The sequence below is a fragment of the Falco biarmicus genome, chromosome 9, assembly GCF_023638135.1.
Source record: "Falco biarmicus isolate bFalBia1 chromosome 9, bFalBia1.pri, whole genome shotgun sequence".
In the NCBI taxonomy this organism is placed as follows: Eukaryota; Metazoa; Chordata; class Aves; order Falconiformes; family Falconidae; genus Falco; species Falco biarmicus.
This window is the reverse complement of record NC_079296.1, coordinates 29,766,872-29,792,983: the sequence shown is the minus strand read 5'-3', so window position 1 is coordinate 29,792,983 and position 26,112 is coordinate 29,766,872. Positions and strand designations below refer to the sequence as shown.

General features: G+C 35.6%; 1 protein-coding gene across 10 annotated transcripts in view; it reads right to left on the bottom strand.

Moving 5' to 3' along the window:
- EXOC6 (exocyst complex component 6) overlaps positions 1–26,112 on the bottom strand; it is a 96,018-nt gene that overhangs the window by 25,965 nt on the left and 43,941 nt on the right. For 6 of the 10 annotated variants that reach the window (XM_056353062.1, XM_056353069.1, XM_056353063.1 and 3 more), the window contains exons 15-21: positions 24,879–24,988; positions 23,720–23,831; positions 22,033–22,167; positions 17,132–17,311; positions 14,088–14,117; positions 8,104–8,245; positions 113–186 (exon numbers count right to left, since the gene is read on the bottom strand). In XM_056353062.1, coding sequence (XP_056209037.1) covers positions 113–186; positions 8,104–8,245; positions 14,088–14,117; positions 17,132–17,311; positions 22,033–22,167; positions 23,720–23,831; positions 24,879–24,988 — 783 coding nt within the window. The remainder of the gene's footprint in view (positions 1–112; positions 187–8,103; positions 8,246–14,087; positions 14,118–17,131; positions 17,312–22,032; positions 22,168–23,719; positions 23,832–24,878; positions 24,989–26,112) is intronic. The other 4 variants (XM_056353064.1, XM_056353065.1, XM_056353071.1 and 1 more) reach the window with 1 other exon arrangement.

Below are 26,112 nucleotides of genomic sequence, written 5' to 3'. Positions count from 1 at the left end.
CAAAACTAATTACATGGGAATGCAAAAACATGAAAGGTTCTTGAATTTAATAACTTCAGCATTGGTCAAAAGGGGAAATTAGTAGGATAAAAAACAACAACTAGTGTCTTACTTGTCTGAGGTCGATGAAAGCTAACTGCAGGGTGTCTCCCTGGAATCCTGGCACAGGCTCAGAACTAGCAAACACTGCAAAGAAAGTTTAAAAATATTACAGATGTAGAGTTGGTAAAAAAAAATCGAACAGAAAATCAAGCTCTATGCAATATAAATACTAGCTAGTATTAAAATGAAACTAGTTTGACTCACAAATAGATTAAACTGAAATAGATTAAACTCACAATGATCAAAACCAAACAAACTGACGGACAACTTTCCCATCTTTTCTCCAATCAACCCAAAGAATAATAGCTTTAGGAGTATTATTAAGAATTCTACATAAAATTCTAATCCAGTAGTAATGCTACAACCACAGAAGCCAACACCTTTTTTTGGCCTGAGGTGAATGATTACCGAAGAATTTCAAAATAATACCAATTCATGCTGTCAACATATTTTCAAACAACTGCTTCTGTTACAGCATCCGCACTATAAAAACCCCACCTCCAGCCAAACACCAATAAAAGACAAACACTAAGGTGGGAGTTAGTTTAATGTATAGATGACAGGTGGAAAGCTCTACGTGCCACAGTCAGAGCAGAGCTGAAATACCCATCCACATCTTTTAACCAGCCTATCAGTAACAAAACTCTGCTCTTTTTGAACCCCAAAATCGGCTGTCAAAATTGGAAGGCAAAACTATATTCAAAATACAAAAAAAATACTGAAATGAAAAAAAGGCAGCTATTTGTTTAAATCAGGAAACTATCAATGATAGTCAAACTTAAATATAAATATACTTTTTGTTGTTCTTATCCCAGTCACGTTAGTAACAAAGAAACTTGCACAAACACCCACTGCCTCACATCCCCACTCAAGTTAGACATCTTATTTCAAATGAGTTTAAAAGAATTTTTCTTTAGTTAGATCCCTTAATAAAACAAAGTAGATATTACTGTAATAGTTTTCGAGAGGTATCATTTGAGGCACTGAAAGGTAACTTTTTTCTCAGTTTGAGAAACAGGTCATTCAATGGTAGAGGAAACAGAACATATGTATCAAAAATATTTCCACATCCAGTACTCAACTCTACTGTGCCACATGGAATCCTACTAACATTTAAAAGTAATACAAAATCCTTAATAAAATTTTCTTTAATGGCTAGTTAGAAAATTTGGATCATTATGTGAAAGTAACATCCAGAAAGACATCGGTGTCCGAGCTAACATGATGGTAAAATAATGGGCTCAATCATTTACTTCTGAATGTATAGTTTCAGCCTAAAGCAGACTAATACGAATTTAGATAGACTAGTCACAAGTCTAAAAATTATTATTTTAATGGTATGCAATTGTAAATGAAAATAAAAGATTCTTACTTAAGTGGTACAAGAAGCTGCTAAGACCATCTCAGAGTACCTAAGAACAGCTTAACAGTAGATGAATAGAGTATCCAAGTAGTAGCTTTAGGGATAGAGGCAGAATTTATTACTTGTATTATAGTACCGCAAATTTTTTTATGGACAGTCATGTAAGAGGAGAATTAATTGATTGGAATATGACTTGACTCTTTGTCAGTCAACTAAAGGAATAAGCAATAGCAGTCAAACTCCCTAGGGAGAACACTGCAATGTCACAGAAAAGTATTGGTAACAGCTGGGAAATGCTCACCAATTACTGCATTCAAGCCTGAATTTCAAATTGTCTGGTTTTCCTACTTTATAAGTAACGCCAACGTTCTAGGGGAGTTTTCAGGGAGTTTCAATCTACCACAAAGATGCTTTTCTTAATTAAAAAAGATGGCCAATAAAAGACAGTAGAAAAAGCGTATCTTAAACCCACCATTTTATGGAGAGAGTTTGCTTAATAATAAACTCTTTAAAAGCAGCAAAGAGAAAACAGTCTGTACAAGCACCAACCTGCAGAAAACCAAAACAAGTCCAGGCCTATGAAAGCAGCCTTCTGAACACCCTAGGCTAAAGGGCTGGGTGTCTCCATCATGTCTTCTGCAGGTATTTCACAGCCACTGGGAGGGACAGACAGGCCTATGACACTGGCCCCTGTGGTCAGCCAAACATAGCGTGTAAATTGGGAACACCATCTTATAGCAGGGCATTCTTAGCAATGCCCCATAGCAAACAGCTAAAAAGAGATACATGGGTTGAGGGTAAGCGTGTGCTGGTCAGAAGGGGTCTTCTCTCCATCCCCTGAACAAGGAAAGAGAACCTGTACAATTCTCGAAAGATAAAGGCCCCCCTGTATCTGATCCTGTGTAACTTCCCGTTCACACACAGTACACTGAGACCAGCTTCCCCTGCTAGAATCCAGCCTCCTCCAGCCCCTCCACAATGGTAGCACTGGGAGAAGGCAGCTTTACGGCAAAGGAATGGTTACAGAACTGAAAAGTGTGACCTGCAGCAAAACTTTTCAGTTAGCTAGTGGCACTTTATACTTTGCAAGATACCTTCCTACAGCGGGATACTTTTACAGGCCACAGGGCAAATTTTTGCATCCTTTCTGCAGCTCATCAGGCTAACACAGTTTGGAATTTATCCTAATGCATTAAATAATGGAGTATGGTTTAGCTTCTCTGCATAGTACCTACTACCATTGCAGCTACAGAACAAGAAACACAAAAGGTGCCAAACTTAATTATTGTATAGGCTTTGCTCTCTTCACAATTTTATGCTACGAATGCATTTACAACACCATGGACACTCATTATAGCACAAGCATTTATTCTCACATTTGGGTCATTTTTGACAGGTGACTACAGTAGAATTTGTTTCACTATTACAATTTCATGAGTTCAAAGGGCAAAAAGATAATCTACTTACGGTAACGGTCAGACAATTCCCCCTCCGCCATCAGCTCAGAGCTTTTAAGTTTTGCTAACAATTTTTAAAAGCTAATTAAATATTTTCTACTGCACAGTGTTTTAGGAAGATACTATAAGAACAGGATTAACATTCTTAATGTCTTTGTCCTAAGGGTCCTTTTCCAGATAGTAATGAAACATTGTCATATATACATCTTTTAAAATATTCACCCCCTACATTCATTCTAGACTTAAAGAGGATTTGGAGGGGTAGGGGGCTGGTTCGTTGGTTGTTATAGTGTGCGTAAGAGCATTCAGGAATTTTATAATGTATGAGAATGAAATGCAAAGATCACCATTAAACTGTCACACATAGGGGCAAACAACTGGCTGCCTGGCAGTTTGAGTCAGAAACGTCAATGTTTTCAGGAAAATTAAATGCAAATACACATGACACAAATCTATTATTCACAAGGTTTTTGTAAACATCTTCTTTCCCTGCACTTTGCTGACATTGGGGAGGTAACACATATGCGAGAATGGTAAATTTAAATACTGTAAAGATAACTTCAGCCCATTTTCTTTTGAATGCTTTGATCTTTTCATTACACTTTATATACAGAATATATGTGAACTGATGTATGTATGTGTTAATGGATATCTTAAGGAAAAGACTGTGTCTGCTAAAATGGAATTTAAGACATCTTGACCTGTAACTTGTACTGAATTTCTCACTTCTAGATTTATTAACAGGTCTTTTCATTTTATTCTCTCCAAACCCATCTTTTAGCCATCCTCTGGCTATGCCTCTCTGTTGGTCCTGGAATTCAGTACTTAATTCCTGACAGTTTTGCTGCTCAATGGCAGAAATTAAAAATCAAGACCCAGGCTGTGGATCAAAAGCTACATTAGGACAGTTCTACTTCAGCCTCATAACACTGATTCACAGGCAGGACAGCAAAGCCACAAACGCCTTTTTAAACGAAGAGCGAAGATTCAGGTGACTATCTCAGCAGCCCAGCTTTGCAGCCACTTTGCAGCCCTGTTGGATGCTCCAGCTGTTCAAACATGCCTGGAGGGGAGCCTTGCTGAGGGAGCTGCCAGCTGGCCGGGCAGCAGCCCCTAGCCCTGCCCCCAGCACCAGCGAGATCTCCCTGCTTCCCTCACTCCCTCGCTGCCATATGTGACCGGCAGATGAAGGATGGCCTCAAGTGAGTTAAGCTAACCTGACTTCCCAGATGGAAGAGGAGGCAGGTAAAATGAGGGGCCTCCAGAGAAGAGTAGAAAGCCTTCTCAAGGAAAACCAGGATTTGGGTTCCTCAGCTTCTGGCATGGCCACCTGAAGGTTACCTTCATGTATGCTCAACAGAGAGCACTTGGGTCAACATCTCCCTTGCTCTTGCATACTGCACCTCTCCATACTTTGGGTGAAAAAGGAGGGACTGGCAGGAAGCCAGTAGGGCTGGTTAGGAAGGTATAGTGCAACCTGCTTTGCGCTAATTCTCCGCTTAGCCATGCTCATTTACAGACAGGACTCAGAACCTTTTCATCCTTGCACAGATTCACGTCTGGGTGAAGAAGGATGCTCACTCAACCACACCGCCTCTTCTGCCAATTAATCCTGTCTCACAACTCACCTATGTTAAAATACATACATTATAAAAATTACACGTAACTCTTCCAGCAGTTAGAATTTCTGACAAGTTCTAATTCCTTAATAAAAATCTGATGTAAGTATCTAGGTCTGGATGGTGTCTCTGAAAAGTTCTTTTTCTAGTACACCTTGCTTGTCATAAAGTGAGCAAAAACCTCCCCTCCCCAACTCATTCCTCTCCTCAGGGCACTGAAATGCAATGTCCAAGCAAAAGACTATTCATTGGGTTTTATTCAATGGGACCTAGTACATTCTATTTTTCTGAATACTGTTGTAAGAATCCCTATTATCCCAGTGGAAGATCACCACTGAAAAGAATGGTGTAAAATATGGAGGTAAAATGCTGTTTTAAGTGATAAAATATGTAGAGGAAGTGGAGAAATACTTCAATTAGAACAGGACAATCTGATATAAATTTGAAAGCTTTTGGAACGTTTTGAAGGAAAATAAAAAAAACTTAGATGCAGAGCAAGAAGATGATAACTTTTTTTATTTTAATAAACCATCAGGGAAGACCACCTGATACCACTTCTCTTCTTGAGCAAAAGTATCAGATATTTCCAGATTTTCTGCTCTGCTTTTTAAAGTTGGGTGCTTTACACAGAAATGCAGTGCAGGACAATGAAATCCCAGAGGTCATCACAATATCACTGCCTTTCCTTCCACCTTCCTTTTTGGAAGTCCACTTATTCTACCTATTTGCTGTGGGTAAGAACTTCAGCACTTAACTGACTTTAACAGATTGCTGCTCATTAACAGATTGGATTGTTGGTTCAACTGTTGATTGCTTTTTAATGGAAAAGAAAAAGTCTGACAAGTAATTACATTTCCCTGCTTTTATTTAGATCTCTTCCAGCTCATATTTGAAAGTATAAAAATGCAATGTTAAAGATCAGAATAAATATCTAGAATATTGCCAAGAATTTTAAAAAATATATCTTCAGATATTCATAACTTTCTACACCTCACATAACTTCGTAATTCAAAATAAATCTGAGTATCCCCCACTGTGTCTATAAGTAAAATGTCAAACCCATGTATACAATACAGTAGGAAACTTCCCAACAGTTGTGAATTACTCGCACACTCTAAGCACTAATTGAAATGTCACTGACGTATCCGTTAATCCCAAAGCGTCAAAGAATAAAGCTGGGGGAGGGTGATGAGCAAGAACATAAATCACAGGCACCACAGTGAGGCCTGGAATGTGTCTGTGATGGACCTTATGAATGAAACCACAACAGCAAAGCAGTCTGAGCAAAATCTTGTGTCAATCCCTTATTCCACAGATTGTAAGATGTCATTTGTTGCAACATACTACTCTGACAAGCTTCCATAATTATATTTAAACTACTCAAAAGGTTTCTGTGCAAAACCAATTTTTTTCTAATATGCTTTAAAAGCTTTGCAAAAAGCCAGGATTAAAGTGTATTCTATTTGCATCTGTACAGCCTATGCTACAAGTTATGCAATGGTGCAAAGAATGCGTTTTTCAGTCTTCAAGTTACTAGTTTTCTGAAACTTTCTCATTTTGGCTGAAGGTTTCCCATGTCCTGTCCATACTGTATGCTCAGTGTAACAGCTACATATTACAAAATATGTTGTCTTAAGGTTATATTTTAATCTTAAAATAATGAAATGTGATAAAGTTATATGAAATAAAACTCTACCAAGATCTCCTCACTGATGGAAGTTTCCACTGTGCATCAACCCAACATGGTAGAAAGAGTGGTAACAGAAGTTAGGATGGTACATAACAGGACAAAGGCTGAGAAGGAAAAGGTCTGAAAACAACCCAGAGACCAGATGACAGACAGATTCATTGGGACTTCTCATTAATTTACTATGAACATACTGTTCATACTGTGAAAGTCACCTGCAAGGCATGCATTTTATCCCCTGTACCGCTAGAAATTCCTGAGCAAAACAGTGAACTGGTTAATCTACACAGAGTACTGAAGTACTGTGGTGTTCACAGATGGTATTTTAAATATTAGAAGAAAATTTATAGAATATAGAATAATATGGTAGTGGACAAGCTGTCTTTGCTGTTACACTATTAATTTGGAAGGCAGATGACCGTTTAGTGGGTGCACCAATTCAGCTTGTCTAGATGAATGATTACGGTGTCAGTATTATGAATACTACGGAATTTCTGCATTTACAACTGGTATTTTTTCACATCTAGGAAACACATGCACATACACGTACCCATACCTACCTAACTGAAAAGAACTCTATTAAATTTGCAACATCAAGCGTACTAAGAGTAAACAAAAGTCAAACCATCATCTGTTTGGACAATTTCTTCAATCACGAAACAAACTTTAACGTCATGATTACAAACATTTTTTCAGTTGGACCCTGATAATCCCATCAGTCCATTCCATCCACACACTGGAAAGGCCTTAAGGTTGTGTAACAAAGGACTGTCAGAAAGATGTCTGCTCTACCTGTTACAGAGTTTAGCTGGAATGTAACAAATAAGGCAGGAGAAGGCAAGACAAGTGTATGGTTAAAATGTCAAAAATGCCCTTTAACTGTCCCTGGACTCCCACAAGAAACCTTTGTGAATCTAACCAAATGGCTTGAAATCAAATTACCAGTTTCCCACAGGTGGCTGCTAATTGAGTAGTCAACAACTTTTTTCATGTGTCCAAACTAAAAACCTCAGGATATGCCTTGCAGAACTGTCCCATTTCACAGCTGTCACCAAAATCATTGAGTTCCATGCTTTAAACCCATAAAGGAAAGATACTTCAAAAAAACAGAGTGTAAGAATTTAAAAATATACACTGAAAAAAATGCTAGTGAGCCTTTTCACCGTATCTCAGTCATCAACTATAAACCAGACCTAAAACCTATTCATGCATGACAACAATGCTACAGCAGTAACTTACTTCATGCAGATTAACAGCTCACCCTCAGTGGTGAGCTCCATGCAAAATATGAGGAAATTAATCCTGCCCTCAGTGCTGGACTGAACCAGTTTTATAAAATAATGTTGATGCCATATTTTGAAAAGCGAGAATAAAACATCATCTGATGATGAGTACTAAATGAGTACTATTATTCTGCACAGTGAGGAAGGCAGTAGTAGTTCTAGGAGGGAGGAAACCCTAAGTAACAGCACATTTAAAAAATGTATCATAATGAATGAACTCAAGAGGGAAAACTTAAAATTTCACAGACATTTGACTTTTTTTTTTGCTCAACTATAAAAGCCCAATATTTATGTAGTGGGTTTGGGCAATTTTGTACAAGATTATAGTCTTTTTACTGCATATAGTGATTATGATCCCATTAGGAGTAACAACAGATGTACTCAGATACTTGAGTTGAAAAAGTTCCATAAAAAATTTTCCCAGAGATGTTAACATACTTACTCATAAATAACTTCACAAGAAGCTGTACTGTAACATTTTTTTTAAGACAAAACTTTAGTAGATTATGGAAAAAATATCACTATATGACTTAAAGAACTTTTTTGCAGTATTAAGATAGATAGAGAAAGGAATTCTGGAACATCTACTTACATTCACACTGTATCACATCTAAATTAAATTGCTGAATTGCTCCCATGCTTATTTGTTTTAATTCACTGTCCAGTAGCATCTGCATTAGGGATGTTGAAAGATGCTGGCAGGCTGACATGCAAGCTGTCTGGGCCACTTTTCCCTAGTAGAAAGAGCAACAAGTTTTAAGATAGAAACAAATGACACATCATTAAGTAATTGCTTATTGGATTTGATTTTAATATACATTCGAAGACTTAATGATGCAGGACTTAGAAGGAGAAAGATCACACTTGCTGTTATTCCTTTGACCTGTTAGCTTGGTTTCTATTAAATCAATCAGGGTACTAAATTGAATACATGTTAAAGCAACTATTGATATTTCTTCCAGAAATCTAACAGTCTCCAGGGACACAAGGACACTTCCAAAATAATAACAATGTAAGTTGCTCAATAGCTTTGTGGATTTATGTATTTTAATTTGTTTAACCCAAATAGAATGAAAGCAAGAATGCAATAAAAATCAACATGCTGCATGTTTTTAACAACAGTCAGTAAAAAAAACCTCCACAGTTTATACACACCAAAACCAGTGCTTTCAGTTGGGGCATTTCTCATAACAGCTTGTACTAATTATTGGCACTTTAATTGCTTGAATTCCATCTCAAAGCTTGTAGCTAAATTATTTAAAATATTTATGCTTATCCATCATCTTTTCAGGTGTTTAATAAATTAGTGCTGTCAGTAATCAACTACTTACAAAATGAAATACAGCCCTCTGCTGTAGAAAATAGAAATAATTTTCCAACCAGTTTAGTTAGTAGCATTTCTTTTTACATTGTGTATGTAATCGAGACAAATTACTTTCCAAACATGAGAACAAAAAACAAAGCACAAAATCAGACATTAATTTGATAAGCTATTAAAAATTTAGTACAGAAAAAATGAAAGATGTGGAAATTCTGCCTTAAAATTAAGAAAATCAATTAAGACCAGATACTTGATCAGATGGCACCATTCTATTCATAGCTCTGCAATCTTTTAGAGCAGAGTGATCTTGGCTTTCAAATGCAATTATATGAATCTCTGAAGTTTCATGTACTTAAACCATGCTTTTCAACTGATGTCTATGTTACAATATGTATTGAAACAAAGGTAACTATTAACACGCTTACACAAAAGAAATCGTAATTATGTAATACACCTGCTGAAGCACACACCCCTATTGTTTTACATATATCCATCAGTAAAGTGATGACACCTATTTCTCTAAAGCAATGGTTCCCCAGCTGTTTTCTGCAAAGTGAGGTTGATCAAGTCACTGTTGACTCACAGAAACACATACAAGCAATGAAAAATGATAAGGACAGACAGCAGTTCACTGTCCCAAAAAGTTTGGAAAGTTCTGCTCCAAGATCTGAAGAGCCAGATCTTGCCCTTAATAAGACAACTTGCTCATAGCATTGACATTTCATGTTGTACTTCAAAAATTCATTTTTTGTTAAATCATAATTAAAATGTAGACAAGACAATGGAAAGTGTTCACTCTCCTTACGTCACACTGAAACATTAAGTGGCTTTTGCTAATACCTCTTTAGCATTAGGACACCCTGAACTGTTAGGAGCTTTATGTCTAAAATGAGATGTCAGTTTCTTAATTGAAAATCTCAGAGAAACAGATAACACTTTTGACCAAAATAGATGAACTGACAACAAGGAATGTAAGAAACAATGCAAGAACAGCATGCTTAAAAGTCTCCCAAACCCAACGGCAATTACACTGGGAGACATGCAGCTCTATTCCCCAAGCAGAACAATATCAGTATGAAGGGGGGGGGGGGGGCGGCAGTGGGTGGGAGAGAAAGAAAAAGAAAAAAGAAGGAAAAAAGGAGGTGAGAAGGGGAATCAACGTGCCACAATTCATTTAATTGCAGTGTAGTAGGTCTGAAATATTTAATGGAAATGTCATTTTGATTTAATGGAACAACTAGTGCATCTGTTTAATGTACTACTCCATCAAATCAGCTCCATGTCCTATTTATGCTGCCACTGCAATGTAATAAAAGTTCAACCAGATTAACTGGTTATCAAGAAAAATGTTAACATTCAGCTTAGTTTATATGCAAACAATGTGTACTCCTCTTATTTAAAATAAAAAACAGAATTTTGTATTTCTAACAAGCATCTGTAATTAATTGTTATGATCTGGCAAATATCAATAGTACTGGAGCACAAGATAATGGTTACAATACAGAAATGACATGATAAAAGCCACTTGAACTTTAAATAAGTATCGATACATGTATGTTTAATGTTTATTTTTAAATTTCATAAAATGGAAACATCCTAACATTTAAACTATTTCCAACTATGTAACTTGAACTACAGGCTTATTGTTCACATGACATATCAGCAAATAATAGAAGTTTTCTGTACACAGTTTATACTTACTCAATGCAATCACTCCATTTTCTTAAATCTAGAGAAAAAACGAAGCTATGTATATCAATCAAAATGCTGAATTTTAACTGAGAGAAATGTGAGCTTTACTGTTATCCTCTCCAAAATTCAGTGCTTCCCAGTTCAAAATACATTGGATGTACGATATTCAGAAAAGAATGAAATTCAAATTCATGTTTGACAAATGAGATCTGTTTAAAAATCGATCTCTAGATTTCTGCCATCCACTAAGTAGTTCCTTACCATTTTTTCATAAAATATTTTGAAGAGGAAACTTAAGGATTCATGAACATAGCAATAACATATTTCTTTTCCAGAATTAAAGAAATCTAATTCTTGATATTTATTATTTGTCAGTTTGGGGTTTTTTAAATTACATGGTTATTTTTTAAGGGGGAGGTGGCTGTGGTTACTGTATCTAGCAATTAAATGCCTATATTCAATAGCATGCAGAGATGCAGCAGGTTTCTCACATTCCCTCCAGTTGCCTTCCATTCAGAGACACTACTATTATCTCTGCTGTGCCTATGCTAATTGCTGCTATCTACAAAACCTATTCTTCCACTAAACCAATGCAAAGTTTAAGAAACAAGGACCCTATTCTACAAGCAAAAACACCTGCTAACAGTGTTAAAGCCAACTGTTTTTTCACCCAGCTTTCACATTTTGCTGAAATACAAGTTTGCAAAAAGAGAAAACCCTTAGACAAACTTCTTATATTTCAAAGGAGCTTGTAAAGAGAATCTGCTGACATATTAAATCCTTTTTTATAGGACCCAAAAGCTTTTCTCCCAAGAACAATTGCAGTAAAGAGACATTCGGCTCCTAGGAAATTCCCAAAGGGTCAGCCATATGCATCCTTCTATGGCACCTTGGCAGTACCGCTTTCTAAGACCTATGCTAGCTCTCAAAAGCAGCTTTCATCGTTCACTACGGTGTCAGTCAATATGATTTATGGACTGCATTCAACAAAGTCAAAGCATACAGAATGAGAAATATGACTACAATCTGCTAATTTGTTTTGTATTGAGCCACTTAGGAGTCAAAGACCTGATGTCAGGCTGAGACCAGCAACACAATTAACTGGCCAGTGACAGATTCATCCATCCTCCCTGCCAGGCTGTGCCAATCAAAGACAGCATGAAGCAGCATTTGGAGAAATCAGTAAGAAAACCCATTCTCTGAGTAGCCTGTGGAGGCTGCTGATTGACAGGTTTTGAATATAGCTGCAGAAAACCACCACCCCTGCACCCTCACTGCAAGCTGTGAAATTAGGCTTTTGCTGCCAATCACAGACACAATAAAATAACACAAACTGCCGTCCTCAGCATAAAAGGAAATAACAAAACTTATCTGTTAAACCTAAGAAGTTAAGCTGAAGAATTAATTTAACAATATGAAATGACATAATGAAAAACTTTCTGAAAATGCAAAGAAACTGAACACACAGATTTTAGCAGTCATAATAACTGAAGTATTCTATTACTTAACATCAGGCCTAAAACCCAACTTCTGAACTACTGCTAAAATGTAAGTACACTAAAAAACACCAATGCAATTTTTAAGAATCAATTTTACTTCCAGTTGTGGCCCTGAATTCTACCAAAATAATAAAAAATACCTACTTGAAAGTAATTTGTATTAATTGTCAATAGTCATTCTTTTCCAAAGAGTACTCCAACACTAACTTTTTACTGGTAAAGCACCTATCTGGAATAAAACTTCAGTTAATTCTAAACCTAGATTAAAACACTTTTATATATATATATATATATAGATGCACCCTCTATAATTTCAAATTAACTCAGCTGAAAATATAAGGTAAATTATTTCTTTAACTGTTCAAAATAAAACCTCAAAAATACAGGTCCTTAATAGCACATTTGATCACCCAATTGATTTAATGAGATTAATGGCTGTATAATAAAGTTTTAATTTGCTTTTTCATTTGAAGTATCTAATGGCACTATAAACTGCAATATGAACTTAAATGGGGATGTAAAAGAACCTGAAAAGAGAAATAAACTCAAAAGACTGTATAACTTGTTATAACTGTAGAAAACAAAACCGTTAAAAATTCCATGACTCAAATTATAACCTTCCAAAAGCAAATGCAGTCTGTGCTCTGCATTGCTGAAATTCTGCTAGGGCTTGGTCAGGACACAACCAGCACACTGACACCAGCTCAACATTAACCAGAAGTTATGAACACAAAATATTCAATACTTGTAGTGCTCATAATATTCTATTAGCTTGATAGTTCAACATGAGGCTGAGTATTGAAATCATGGAGGTGTTCATTGGAATGAACCACCAGTGTCATCTAGTCCAACCTCCCACTTGGAGTAGGACTATCACCAACAGTAGTTCAAGTCCATTGTCCTTTTTTCTGGCTGAGCCTTTAAAACAACCAAGGATGGGAATTCAACAGCCTTTCTGGGTAAACTCCTCCAACACCACACTACTCTCTTTGGGCAAACTTCTTCCATAGCGTCAAAGCTTCACCTCCCAAGCTTCTACCTGTGACCATAGCCACACGTGAATTTGTCAGTCCTACCAAGAAGAGTTTGGCTTCATCACCTTTGTGTCTGTTCATCAAGAGGCTGTAGGCTGCCACTAGATCTCTCCCCAGCCTCCTCTTTAACAGACTAAATAATCCATCTTCCTAAACCTCCATTTGTGACTCATGTGCTCTAGGCTCCTAACAACCTGAAAGTCCACTGCTAGATCTTCTCTCCAGATCCACAGAGCTACTACTCAGCCAATTGCCTTCCAGAATGTAGCAAGGAATGAGGTTATTCCCACACTGTGTACTCTTACGTGCCTTACGCATTTGTTCACTTAGAACAGTGAAAAGCACAGTATGTATTTGCTGCTGTACACTGCTTAAATGAACAAGATGCAACCATATTATTGGAAAAAATTAGTAAAAGTAAGTTCAGAAATTCAGTATTCAGAAGCCACTCAACAGCATAATATTAACACTTTAATTATCATGGAAATGCTTATGCCAAATCAAAATAAACTCCTTATACAAAAACTGATGACCTGAAAATAATCAGGGCATGGAAGAATTCTTAAATGCAATCCATCATCTTCTTAAAAAAAATATACATAAATTTAGCACATACATTCCCCTTGACCCCAGGCAGATGCAACAGAGAAATGATGGAACTTTCACTGATTCCTTATTCTATTTTATCATTCTACTCTTATTCTGTATGCATGCCTCATAGCTGCATTTTGATATCTGACCTCTCTTCCAAAAGATCTCATAGTCTCCTCTAAATTATCTCACTTGGGATGCAAGGCACACCTTACCAACCTTCTGCAAGGTTTTTAAGGCTCCTGCTGTCCCAGTGTATGAAAGCCCAATGTTAGTCAATAACCTGATCCCTGCATGCAACCACACAAGGTACATAGCAAGTCATCAGCAAAACAGAAGGCTCTTTTAATTAAATTACTTAAAAATTGAAGCAATAAGCCTGCAGGCAGTTCATAGTTTTTCAGTTCACATGCTTTTTCTTCATCTTGCATTTACTTACCGACATAGCTGCATGGTCATTGTTGTTATTCTGAGAAGGAAACCAGTAAGGCAATCAAAACAAAAAAATTAAGATGTACTGTCAACATCAAAAAAAAAAAAGAATAAAAAATTGGTAGCAATAAAAGGTAAGGAAAAACTTCCAAAAAGAACAATTATAGTTACATAATTCCTTAAATTATTTTTTTTAAACCTCTGAACTTATATAGTTTTTTGTTGAGGCATACCAAAGAGATTATAATTTAAATAGTACTAATTTGTCAGTAAAATGTTTTTCTATAATAAGGAACTGTATGCCAAAATATCAAAGTAGCAAACTTCAAATGATGAAGCATTTGTTTGTATGCCTTTCCAGAAAGTTTTCATGGTAAGAAATAATATATTCCAAAACGCTTTGATCAAAAAGTAAATGCCATGTTTACCATGTGGCTTACAGAGGCTATCTGTACCTCATTAACATACTTTGTTCAAGCAAGACTTAGAATGGCTCAGGATAGTAAGAATCTAAATATAACATGATCCATTAGTGCATTTTAACATAAATCTAATGGTAATATAACTGCAGAGTGGAATAAAGATATTTTCTTTTCCAAAACCACTTTTTCAGTACAGTAAACACACAGAGAGGAGAAAACTAAGATATAAAACTTGAGAGGAAAAAAAAAGCTTCAGAGACGCAAGACATTTCCAGTGATTCAATGGAGGTATCATACCCCAGCTAAGTTGTGCCACGAAGTGTGTAGTTTCAGTGAAACAGAAATCACTGTCTACCTGATTTAGATCTCTACACAATTTGCATTACTTTTATTGGAACATTAAAACATGTATGTAACATAAGATGCATTTTTTAAAAGTTATGTCTACACTGGTACAGAAACACTTCAATATAGCCCCACACGGATGCACACAAGGAAATACATTCCTGTTCATTTACACAGCTTAAACATACAGCTAAAATAGAACAAGACTCTAATGACAGAAACCCAATGACAGCAACAGAAATTGCTAAAGAACATAAAACATTTCTGCAAGAAGACTCAAGTTTGAAACAATATCAAAGTCACTGACCTTTGAACGAGGCTATGGAGAATTAGTGCGGCTGACTAGTGCTCTAGCCTTTGCACAGTGCCCTCCAACGTGATCAGATGTGCAAAGGTAGGAAGAGAAACGATTCCTCTACCTGTCCTGCTCTTTTCCTTACTAGAATTATGGCCAGAGGCTAGAACTTTTGTTCTTTGATTTCTAATTACAGAAAAAGTTCAGAGAAACTGTCTTCAGCAGTGGAATGTTTCTGCCAGCCATACAAAAATTATTATGGAAATGACACTGTGACAATAATGGAATAATTCATAATTGAAAATGAATACTAAAACTACTCCAAATTTAACTATGGCATGTGAGAATCTAGCTTAGTTTAGCACTCCAAAGCACTTAGTATTTTAATAAGTTATGGAACCTAGTTCTGGGCTTATCTTTGAAAATGCTTTCACTATAAATCTTCTCTTAATGAAAATAACTTACTGTTACAAATCTTAACAAGAATCACTGTAATGAAACTGTATACACATTTCCATGTAAACTCCACATCTCACGCACAACAGCATTCATAGGACTGTACATTTCTACAATTGGCCAAACCAGAATAGGGAGCAATATGTAGGATAGATCAAAATTTACAAGAATCCTCTTGCCAGACCAGACCAGTTGTTCATATAGTTCTACACCCTGCCTGGTACCTGACCAGAGCTTGAAATTACAGAACAACCTCTTCACAGGTACTAGCTTTCTCCAAAGGTTGACTTGTGCCCCCACGCACATATTTCTATTCCTTTCCCACTTTTCAAGTCCTAATGCCACAGCTGCTTCTTTCCATCCCTCTTAATACATTACATCATTCTGTCTGTGGCTCATTTCTGAACAGCTGTATCACCACACACACTCACAACAGACTTCTGTACATCCTTCTCTAGAAGCTGCACATCCCTTAGCTGCGTATGACCATTGAGAAGCAGTGCCGTTTGTTTACGCTGATTTTATGTTGTTACAATGAATTTAACTATCTAACAAATGTGCTATTCTTTATCAAAACCTATTCACTGAAACATACCTCCTCATACACCACATTCACATCAATATTAAGTGATACATTTTGAATGGGTTATGTCTTTGAGTCAGTAGAAAAAAGGAGACTGAAGAACCCCAGCCTCTTCACATTTGGAACACCGGGCAAGTCCACTATACCAGAAATTTCAACACCTTGTTGTGCATGTAAATAGATTATCTTTTACTTCCAGTCTGGAGCCGCAAAACATTCTATGTACTGAGGACTTATTCTTTATAGGCATCAGATGTGGGTAAAGCACTTGGACACCATTGTGACAGTAGTAACCAAGGACAAACTGATGAAAAGCTGATGTAGCTTGAAAGTTACTCCAGACATAAAGCTATAAACTACTATAAATCAAACTAGAAATAGTTTTTTTTGTCTTAAAGCAGAGGGAAATCAAACAACGGAATGTAACAATTGGTACATAAAACAGGTTTACAGTTCCCTTTTACCAGGGACAAACTAACACAGGATATATTTGAATATGAACAAGGATTCATTCCCATGAAGCTCAGAATTACAATCAAAATTATTTAGCTAAAAAAAAACCTTGGAACATCCAGTAACTCCATATTCTTATGCACAGCTGCAGGATTTGCATGAATTCTGCGCTATTTGAACGAATACATGTGCACGCAGAAGCAATATGGTTAATTAAAGAGGCTATCTGATGCTCTAAAAAACTGCATGAGTTCTTACACTATTTGTAAATTAGCTGTTGTTAACAGTATTACTAAAGTATTTGAAGGTATTCTAAGTATTACCGTGGGTGAGCATCATCAACATACTGAAACACATCTGAAAATACATCTGTACTAAAAAGTACATCTGCCAGCATGTGCACAGTGCAAAAATAACATCTATCTTCAAAATCTTAGTACTTAAGGATAAAATGATGCTCCAATAGTTTGAAATTAAACTTAATTTTGAACACTTACAGGTAAATGAGTAAAAACTTGAAACGTGCTTCTTAAAAAGTTAATAAGGTCCATTAAATATCCACTGGCTCTTCCATCCGATTCAGACATTGTCCAATCATAATCAGCAATTTGAATAAATTCATCTATTTTTTGGTTAAGTTTTGTATATATTTCTCCTTCTGCAGCATGCCTTGCATCCTAGAAAAAAAGTCATGTGCAATCGTCAGAATTCTAAAATATTATTAGAATGCAGATAAAATTATATTCATCCACAAAACTGAACTCATGTCTGTCTTAGAATCAAAAAATATTTAAATCAGTATTTTAACTTCCGTCTTACACTAAGTTTGTGGCTATGGTTTTTACAATACTCCCATAATGTATACTGTAAGAGTGTTTATAACAGAATATGCCTACAGGATAGTCTAAATTCTCAGAAACAAATGAAATTAATTTGAATTTGGAACAAAGCAATTGCTTTACTCTATTCACAATCACCTTAAATTCAGCTTACAAATTTATCAACCCTGATAAATAAACAACCCTGATAAATAAACAAAGTTTATTTGCCTCTTTTACAAAGAAAATAATAAAATAATCTGATTATTTTATCTAGAAGTCCAGCAAACATATGATTTTTTACGTAATTCATCTCTTAAAGCCGCACATCTGAAGAATATTCATCATTTTTGATCCTCCTTTAAATATCTTGATCACCACTGCGATTCAGAGCACTCCCCTACTTCCTCCTGCCCCTACTTTTTGTTCTGCCACCACCTGGATTCTACTTTTTGAAACAGTAAAGAGGAAAAGTCTAACATTTACTGTGAAGTGTGTTTACGATGCGATCTATCTACCTTGTTCGTTTAGCACACATCCTCATAGATGCAATGGGATCTACGTACAAACTCTTGTTAAGGCATATTGTATTGGAAAAGCATGCTTTTGCCAGCCAGGAGGTTAAAGATACTTGATGAAGTCTATGTTCTAATTTGGGCTCAATTTGAAACTTTCTTCACTGATCTTGAGAAATGATTCAAGTAAGACATTTGATTTAAAGTGAACTGGTCAGTTGCTGGAGGTTTTTAGAGAGTAAAAATAGGCTGGATATACTGGAGCAACTTAAAGGTGGATGACATTCCCATTGCCAGTTTCCTCTGGGAGAAAGCAGTCTCAAAACACGGCAGTTCAGAAAGGTGTAAATAAGAATGGCAAAAAGAAAAAATTCAAGATGCACTGAGCTTAAAGGTGGCATCACATGGGGTATGTCAAATGCAGTCTTCAGGCCCCAGGCCATGAGGCACTTCAGGAGGAAGCAAGAAAGCATGTGCCCTGCCATGTATAAATATCAAAGTACAATTCCCTAAAAATAGCATTTTTACTGCCAAACCAACTTCTAAAAGCCTCCACTGAACAGCTCTCCTAATCCAACACACAAGAATCTGACAACCTGTTAATATGTCAAATAAAGGAGTATGCTGACATCCACACTTTTGTAGATGGCTATGCCTATAAAAGTTTTGCTTAAAATCAAGTCTAAATTTAAAGTTGCTATTAAAAGTAAGACCTCAGTTGCAACAATCTATAATGACAGGACTTGCAAATATAACTGTTTAGGTTTAGTGCAATTGCTCAATTTTTTTGTTTGTTTGGGTTTGGGTGTTTGGGGTTTTTTTGTTTAAAACTAAGTCATTTATGGAGTGGTTGTATCATCTTTACCAGTTAAGATAATAAACAGGCAATGGCAAGATTAGTTCTTCGGTTTTAGTTTTGAAAGCCTGTTTTTGGTTATCTTTTATTTTGCTTTGGTTACTCCTTTATAATTGGAGCAGCATATTGCCAGTACTTTAAGCAAGGTGTGTTCCTCAGTTCCCTGAGAAAACTGTGAACAGCTGAGCAACTGGATTTCAAACCCAGAAGTTACTTCTGAGAAGCAGCACTGTGAATCCCATACACAAGTCAAGAAAGTGTTAGCAGTATTCTGGTTTGGGATGACTCCCAGAGGCAGATGAATCAACTCCATCTCTTCTTCTAACGTGGTGACAGAACTGCATCAAAACCTTTTGAAAGCTCACCAGGTTTTCTCCCACTATAAAGTGAAAAGGGCAAATGACAGAGTTTTGTTAAATGGCTTTTTTCTCAATGATGTCCTGAAGCCCTGCACAGGATTTGATGCTGCATTTCTGGCTCTCCAACAACCAGTACACAGCTTAATGCTAAGACCCTGGGCTCAGAAACTTCTATCAGCTAGATCTGCAAATACATTTATTTACACTTAGTGCGACTGCTGATTTAAACAAAGGAAAACAATGCTCATCCAAAGCTGGAAAATGTAGCTATAAATATTGAAAGCAACACAATTTTTTTATATGATAAAACAAAACAAGTTTTGGTGGTGGTGGTGATTTTTGTTTTGGTTTTTATTTCCACCCATGTGAAACAATGCTTGGAAAGTCTGAAGAACATCTTAAAATGAGATTTTATATACAAAAATAAAATGAGAAAAAGACTCCTCTAAAACAGTAGCCATGAAATAGTTTTGAAGGCTTCTATTAAAAATTACTTATAAAATCATCTCATGGAATGTGAATGTGATCAATACTGCTAATAAAAGGAGATTTTTGACCACTCGGAAAGAATGGAGGTGACATGATTTGCCACCAGGAGATAAATTTAATAACAGTAGAACATACCAAACTCTGTGAGAGCGCAGTTGGGGAACTATGAGCAGTTTTTCATTAAAACAGAGAGCAAAAGAAAGAGGGATTAACAAGAAAGAATTTTCTACTATAAATAGAGAACATTGTGCTACAAGTTCTCCAGGGAGACAGGAGAGAAACCATTAAAAAAAAAATGAAAAGATTCTTACGTGTTTCTGAGCATTCATTCTGTATTTTTCCAAGGTGCATAGATACTAAGCTCACTAAGCACAGATTATAATATTCTGTGATTCTCTTGAAGACAACTTAGATAGTTTATAGGATAGTTAAACAGAACTTACAGCATAAGCTATCGGCACAAAATATAATACAAACTTTCAACTGCATTTATTAAATTAAATTGAAGGATAAAGGATAACTTACTTTTTAATGAAATTTAAGACTATGGCTGCATTAAGTGTTTGTTTGAATGTTAAAAAGAGTATGGATTGACCTTACCTGAAAATAATCTATAGATGTGCAAATTCAAAGACACACTGCACTATCGGTACATCATAAGCAAACTAGGCATTCTAGATCTTACGGACAGGGCACAATTAATAAAATGACTGGTAGAGCAATGGTAACCTAACTACAGCTGCTAGGCTAGAACCCTTCTGTCCTGCTTTCTTCATTAAATTCTTAGCAAAACAAATGACATTTAATGAGAAAATTGTTGGCAATCAACTGGAAATATGAAGCGTCTTGCAATGATGATGTCTTATTCCACCTCACCCACCTTTTAACATCTATGCCAGAGGGGATGTTATAATAGGATAGGCTACATTGCATCAACAAAAAAAATGCAGTACAGAAAACAGACCTACTCTCAATAGGATTAGTCCTCTTTATCCCATAAATACAAGAAATCACCCTCCTTTGTTTCAGTGTACACTGAAAACCTCCTAAAGTTCAAGTTGCAGCTGCTTTAGAATCCCTGATGACTTTTTGTTTTGTTTTGTTTCTCTTTCAAAAGTTTCTGTATAGAAGCCCCAAGCGACTAAGTCAGCAATGCACTGGCTGAATTAATGGCACAAGGTAACCTATACACGATCATTCTTCTGTGAGAATGTTTTTTTCAGAAAGAAAACCCCCAACCATCCCCAAGTACGCACATTTGTTTCTGTTCTAAACCAAAAAAGCTACTCAGTCAATGAAACAATTTCTGTCATATTTTATGTATATGAATGCTGAAACTTGGTTCTTCAATGTACACAACCATCTGGTGCTTGAAAGAAGTACCTGGTGCCTAACCACCATCAAAACACGAAGGATCTCCAACCATCTTTACATTTGCCCCAGTGCCACAGCACCAGGGTTTCTGCTGTAGGGCCATTCAGTGGCCTGAGACCACACCATCTTTGCACTAGGCATAGCTAGTCCAGTTGTTGGCATCTTGGTTTGGAGCTTACTAGGGTCATTATGACATAAAACAGCCTGAGCAAGGATCAGACTTTTTACTAATTTATCTCAGGGATAAATCTCAGTCCTCTTGAGTTACCTGACATTAGGTATATAAGTTGTCTTCAGCAATTTCAATTTTACGTGCAGGTTTCCCATTAACAATACGTGTCTGCCTTACCACTGGAAAAGGACTAAGGCCTTTTGACTAATATTGTGGAGAGGGGCTTCACAGACGAGGTTATGGTTTTTGTTCTACCAAGGACAGGACTTCTATTATTATGTAAAGTATTATTATGTATGTAAAGGACATCTGAATAAAATACAAATTCTAAAAAGATAACGGAATCGTGGTTAATACTGCTTTTAGATTACTAAATTACACAATTTGAAAATATACCACAAAATATTTCTATTGTAGAGAATCAAATAAATAATACAAACATTTTAGATTAAACTAGCTGTTTTGCTTGATTCCATTCAGAAAGGGGAGATGTTACACAAACTGGAGCTTAACCTATTGAAAGCTTCTGGTGCACTTAAGCTTAGCTTGTAATTTCATAACTTAATAAAAGATGCATCTGAAAGAATATTGATGCTTCTGATGTACTGACATATTTCAGATCATACTGATAACAAAGAACAGTGTTTATCTGCTCAGTGTTACAACTGAATTCTTAACAGTTCAGAATTGTTTGAGTAAAAAATGAGAAAGCGCGCAGCTTTGCCTTCACCCCTTTTGTTTTAAAATGCTTCATTTACAGTGATTTTAATGTAACTTTTTAGACATAGTCATATAAAGCATGACATATACCATACCTTAAATGTAGAAAGTCCATAAAGTCTTGCTGTGTGAACAGTCACTTGTGAAATATTTGTAATGTTAGATATAAAATCCTCAAGGTATTTACAGGCTTGTTCCAAGTGTGTTGTGTTTATAATGATTTGAACAAGCTGCAAGAGGCAAAAAATTATTGTAAAAAATCCTTTTTGTATCCCCCACCGTTACTTGATTTTGTAAATGATTACCTCTTTCAGCAACAACACTACTAGAAATTAATTACAGTATTTCAGGTTACCGCGTATTACCTGTTAATTTTCATGTCTGCTTTCAGATACCACTACAGAGTAATATTATAGTTTACATACAAATGATAACATTTTAAAAATTTAGTCTGCAGACATGTACTTGGTGAAATAAATCCAAATTATATTTTAGAATTAAAAAAGGGAAGAGGAATATACATTGCCAAAAGTAAATCACTAATTTTATCATTAAAATAATTTTAAAAAATACTGCTATTACAAAAAAGGATTTCACAATATTGTCTGCAGAAGGATGCATTCTGAAGTTAGGGAATTTCAAATATAAGTTTGTCAACTCCTTCCCTCCCCTATAATGGTAACAACCTGCTTATACATGACACAAATGTTTTTATAAGCAGGACCTGCATTTGCATCCAGTTCACAAATTAGACAATGTACATAATGCACATTAATTGAAATATCAGTATATTATATCTTAATTCTCATTGCATACTGTCTGTTTTAGTGAACACAACGTAATGCTTGGTAAAATAAAGTTTTTTTCTTTTTAACATTTTTCTCATAAAACATATTGACTTCATAATAAAACACCGCAAAAAATACCAGTGAATTTATTTTCCTATCTTTGAAAATATTCCTGTACCAATTTCAAGAACATAGAAAACTACATCTCAGAAAAATTGTCTCATCTATGCAAGAGGTTCATGCAGTTTAAAACCAACATCCAGTATGACATAACACTGCTCTAACGGCAACAGTCTAAGTTCTCCTCAGCATGTTTCAGTAGGTACCTGCTGCCTCCTGGCATTGCAGGTACCGCCAGTGAATGTTCGGAGCCTGCCTTACTCTCTCCAACAAACAACGCCTTATTCTGTCCAACAAACAAGTTAAACCGAGAGTCCCGATGAAGAAACAACATGCAGAAACCTACCAAAATATTTTAATTGCAATTACTATAGAAAAAAATTCATGTGTTAGAGTGAACTTGAGATTTGAAATTTCTGAGTCCAGTAGGTTTATACACACATGAGAGAGATTTCCACCACCCCCTCCCCTTTTTTTTATAGGAAAGAAAAGAAACTCAACAGTGTGCTACTAATTGCTGGACAGGAACAGAACACATGAACTATGCTCAGTATGCAACCAAAGAAGTAAGAGTCTTTGGCTTATTTCTTGCATACCTCTGTTTATCATACAGGAGAGAGAACTCTTCCATTGTCATCTCTCTGTGTAAATACACTTCCAACTAGACCCAATATTGTATTGTTATTATTTACGTAACAGACATTGATGCTTTTTTATACTTCATCTTTCACCTCTTTAAATTTTCCACTTTAAAGCAAACACTACTTGTTTTTCTTACACAAATCTTAATACCACAGTATATCTACATTTACAAGAATAGTTTTAGTTTTCATTGTCTTTAAAATTACAGTTCTGAGCATGTTTTAAAACTTACCTCTGTTAAACCTATATGAGGTTTTTTAATCAGGTTCTGTAAACAGCTACTCAGAGTTCTTGTAAGCAGCAAATTTGTAGATTTTCTGAGCATATCATCTATTTCTGTTGAGCTGACAAAAAAAGTTTATTTTTGTAACTATGCTGTACATAGAAATATTAAGTATTACTGTCAAAGTATTGTCATTTTTTTCCCTTAAAGGTAACTTCTAACGTTAAGAATTCCCTAAGTGAATTTATTTTCTCGTTGCTCCAAGTCTTCTGTGATCTAACACACAGAACACTTCTTTCACCTACTAAATTATCCATTAACTGGTTTTCAAAGCTGAAGCAAAATCTGTTATTTTTAGATTTTGGGCATGCTTATTGACACAGCAGTTTGGAAAGAGTAATTTGTGGGTTTTAATGAGTTACTAAGGAGGTCACCATGCGCTCATTAGTACGTGTAAATTATAAACAGTATCAATTAAGAATGTGTGAAAACGAGTCATTTACATCTTTAACAGTGCAGAAGTGGGTGACTGTCCACAAATACCTTCCCGATTTCAGATCTACAAATGTTCTTTTGTGTAATTAAAACTAAGCTTTTGAAGGCTACAAGAGAAAAGGGAATGTGAGAATTATGATGTTTTCCATCAGAAAAAGGTGGGGTGGAAGAGGGAATGAGCATGGAGACAGCACGTTTTGTTGCTGGTGAAATCATTGCTAAGGAAACTCAAAGCTCTGAGGAGGGAAAGACCACTCAAAGTAATCAGGGATGCTACACAATTACTTCTGAAATGGTGAGTATGAAAGTACGTTTTTCAAATGTTATGTGCTTTGTTAAATAAATATCTAGATTATTCAATCCAGGCAGTACTGTTTAAAAAAAAAAACCCAGCAGTGTTTTAAGACTGCTTACCATGCCAAGCAGCGTTCAAACCCTACAGACCTACACATATAGTATACAATATATATACACACACAGAGAAACAAAATATATGTTATAGAATTGAGAATCACAAATATAAAGAATACTATATTTAAATTATATGTAAATTATGAAACAAAGACCGCTAGCAAGTGCACAAGAAAATGTATTTTCATTTTACTATATATTTTCAGGTCACCTGGATGTTATAGGTTACCTTATAGTCACATTCCTGAGAATTTAAGCTTACCTGCGGTGAAGTGACTCTGAAAACTTAAGGCTTGCATAAATAAATTCCTTAACCTGGATATAAATCTGAGGCACTGACTGAGACATTGGAAGCTTCTTTGGAAAGGATTGCTGTGAAAATAAAAGATAATCTTACACTTGAATCTGGTTCTAAGGAGAGCTTGGTATTAAATGCAAGAATTAGAAAGCCACTTAACAATATCGATATTTTAAACTATCTTAAGCCGTTCTGGTTTTCATCAAATACAAACAGTGGTATGCACTGAACTGACTTCTACATCTGTTTACATAGCTTATAAGCAAAATAGAACTTTATCACTTATTTAAATTACAGTAAAGTTTGGAGACTTCATGTAATTTAGGATGTGTCTGTAGAAAGCAATTTACAAACACACATTAAAAAACAGGTCTCAAACTGCTTTTAATCTGAACGAACAAGATAGATGTAAGTGGGATGACAGGTTCAAAAATGCAAACTTTTTCTGCCAAAGAAAGCAGTGCAAAAGAAAAAGAAAAGGTTTGAGAAGTTCAGTGTATCTGGGATTTTCAAAGCATCTTCAGAATGTTTAGGCATCTATATTTACTGTAATGTATTTACTTTCTCTTGATGATTCACCAAACCAAAGCAGTCTGAATACTTTTCAATAATTTGAATTAACATGTGGGAAATACTAGTAGTCTGTAAGAATAAAACCATGCTGCTTACTTCAATTTTAAAGCTGATATTGTATTTAGGAGGATAAAAAGAAGTAAATTAAATCCAAACATACCAAATAGGTATTTCTGCATTGAATACATAATTTTTTACATCTGCAAAACAATTTTCTATTTACTTTATGACTAATGCATAAGAAAAATGATTAACAACTGGTATCTTCCTTGGAGAATTCAATTTCCCTCTAAAAAAGAAAAAGCATTAAGCAACAGCAGCTCAACATTTGCATATTAAAACCCCAGACAAAACAGATCACCTTGACATTCTCCTAATCATACCTCTTTATTAGGTGGTGTGACAACCATGTCCTGTAAGTGCCTGACTAACAATGATACCAAACTTTTTTTAAACAGTAAGATTTACTTCAAGTATCTTTATATCTGATTTAAGCAATTAATTTCTACAGATAAAACAAGTGTTATTGCATACAACTATTTCAGATCATCACAACATGCTGTCAGCAGGGCTTGAGTTTCAACCTTTATATACTCATTGATCTAAGACAAGTGATTCTTTATCC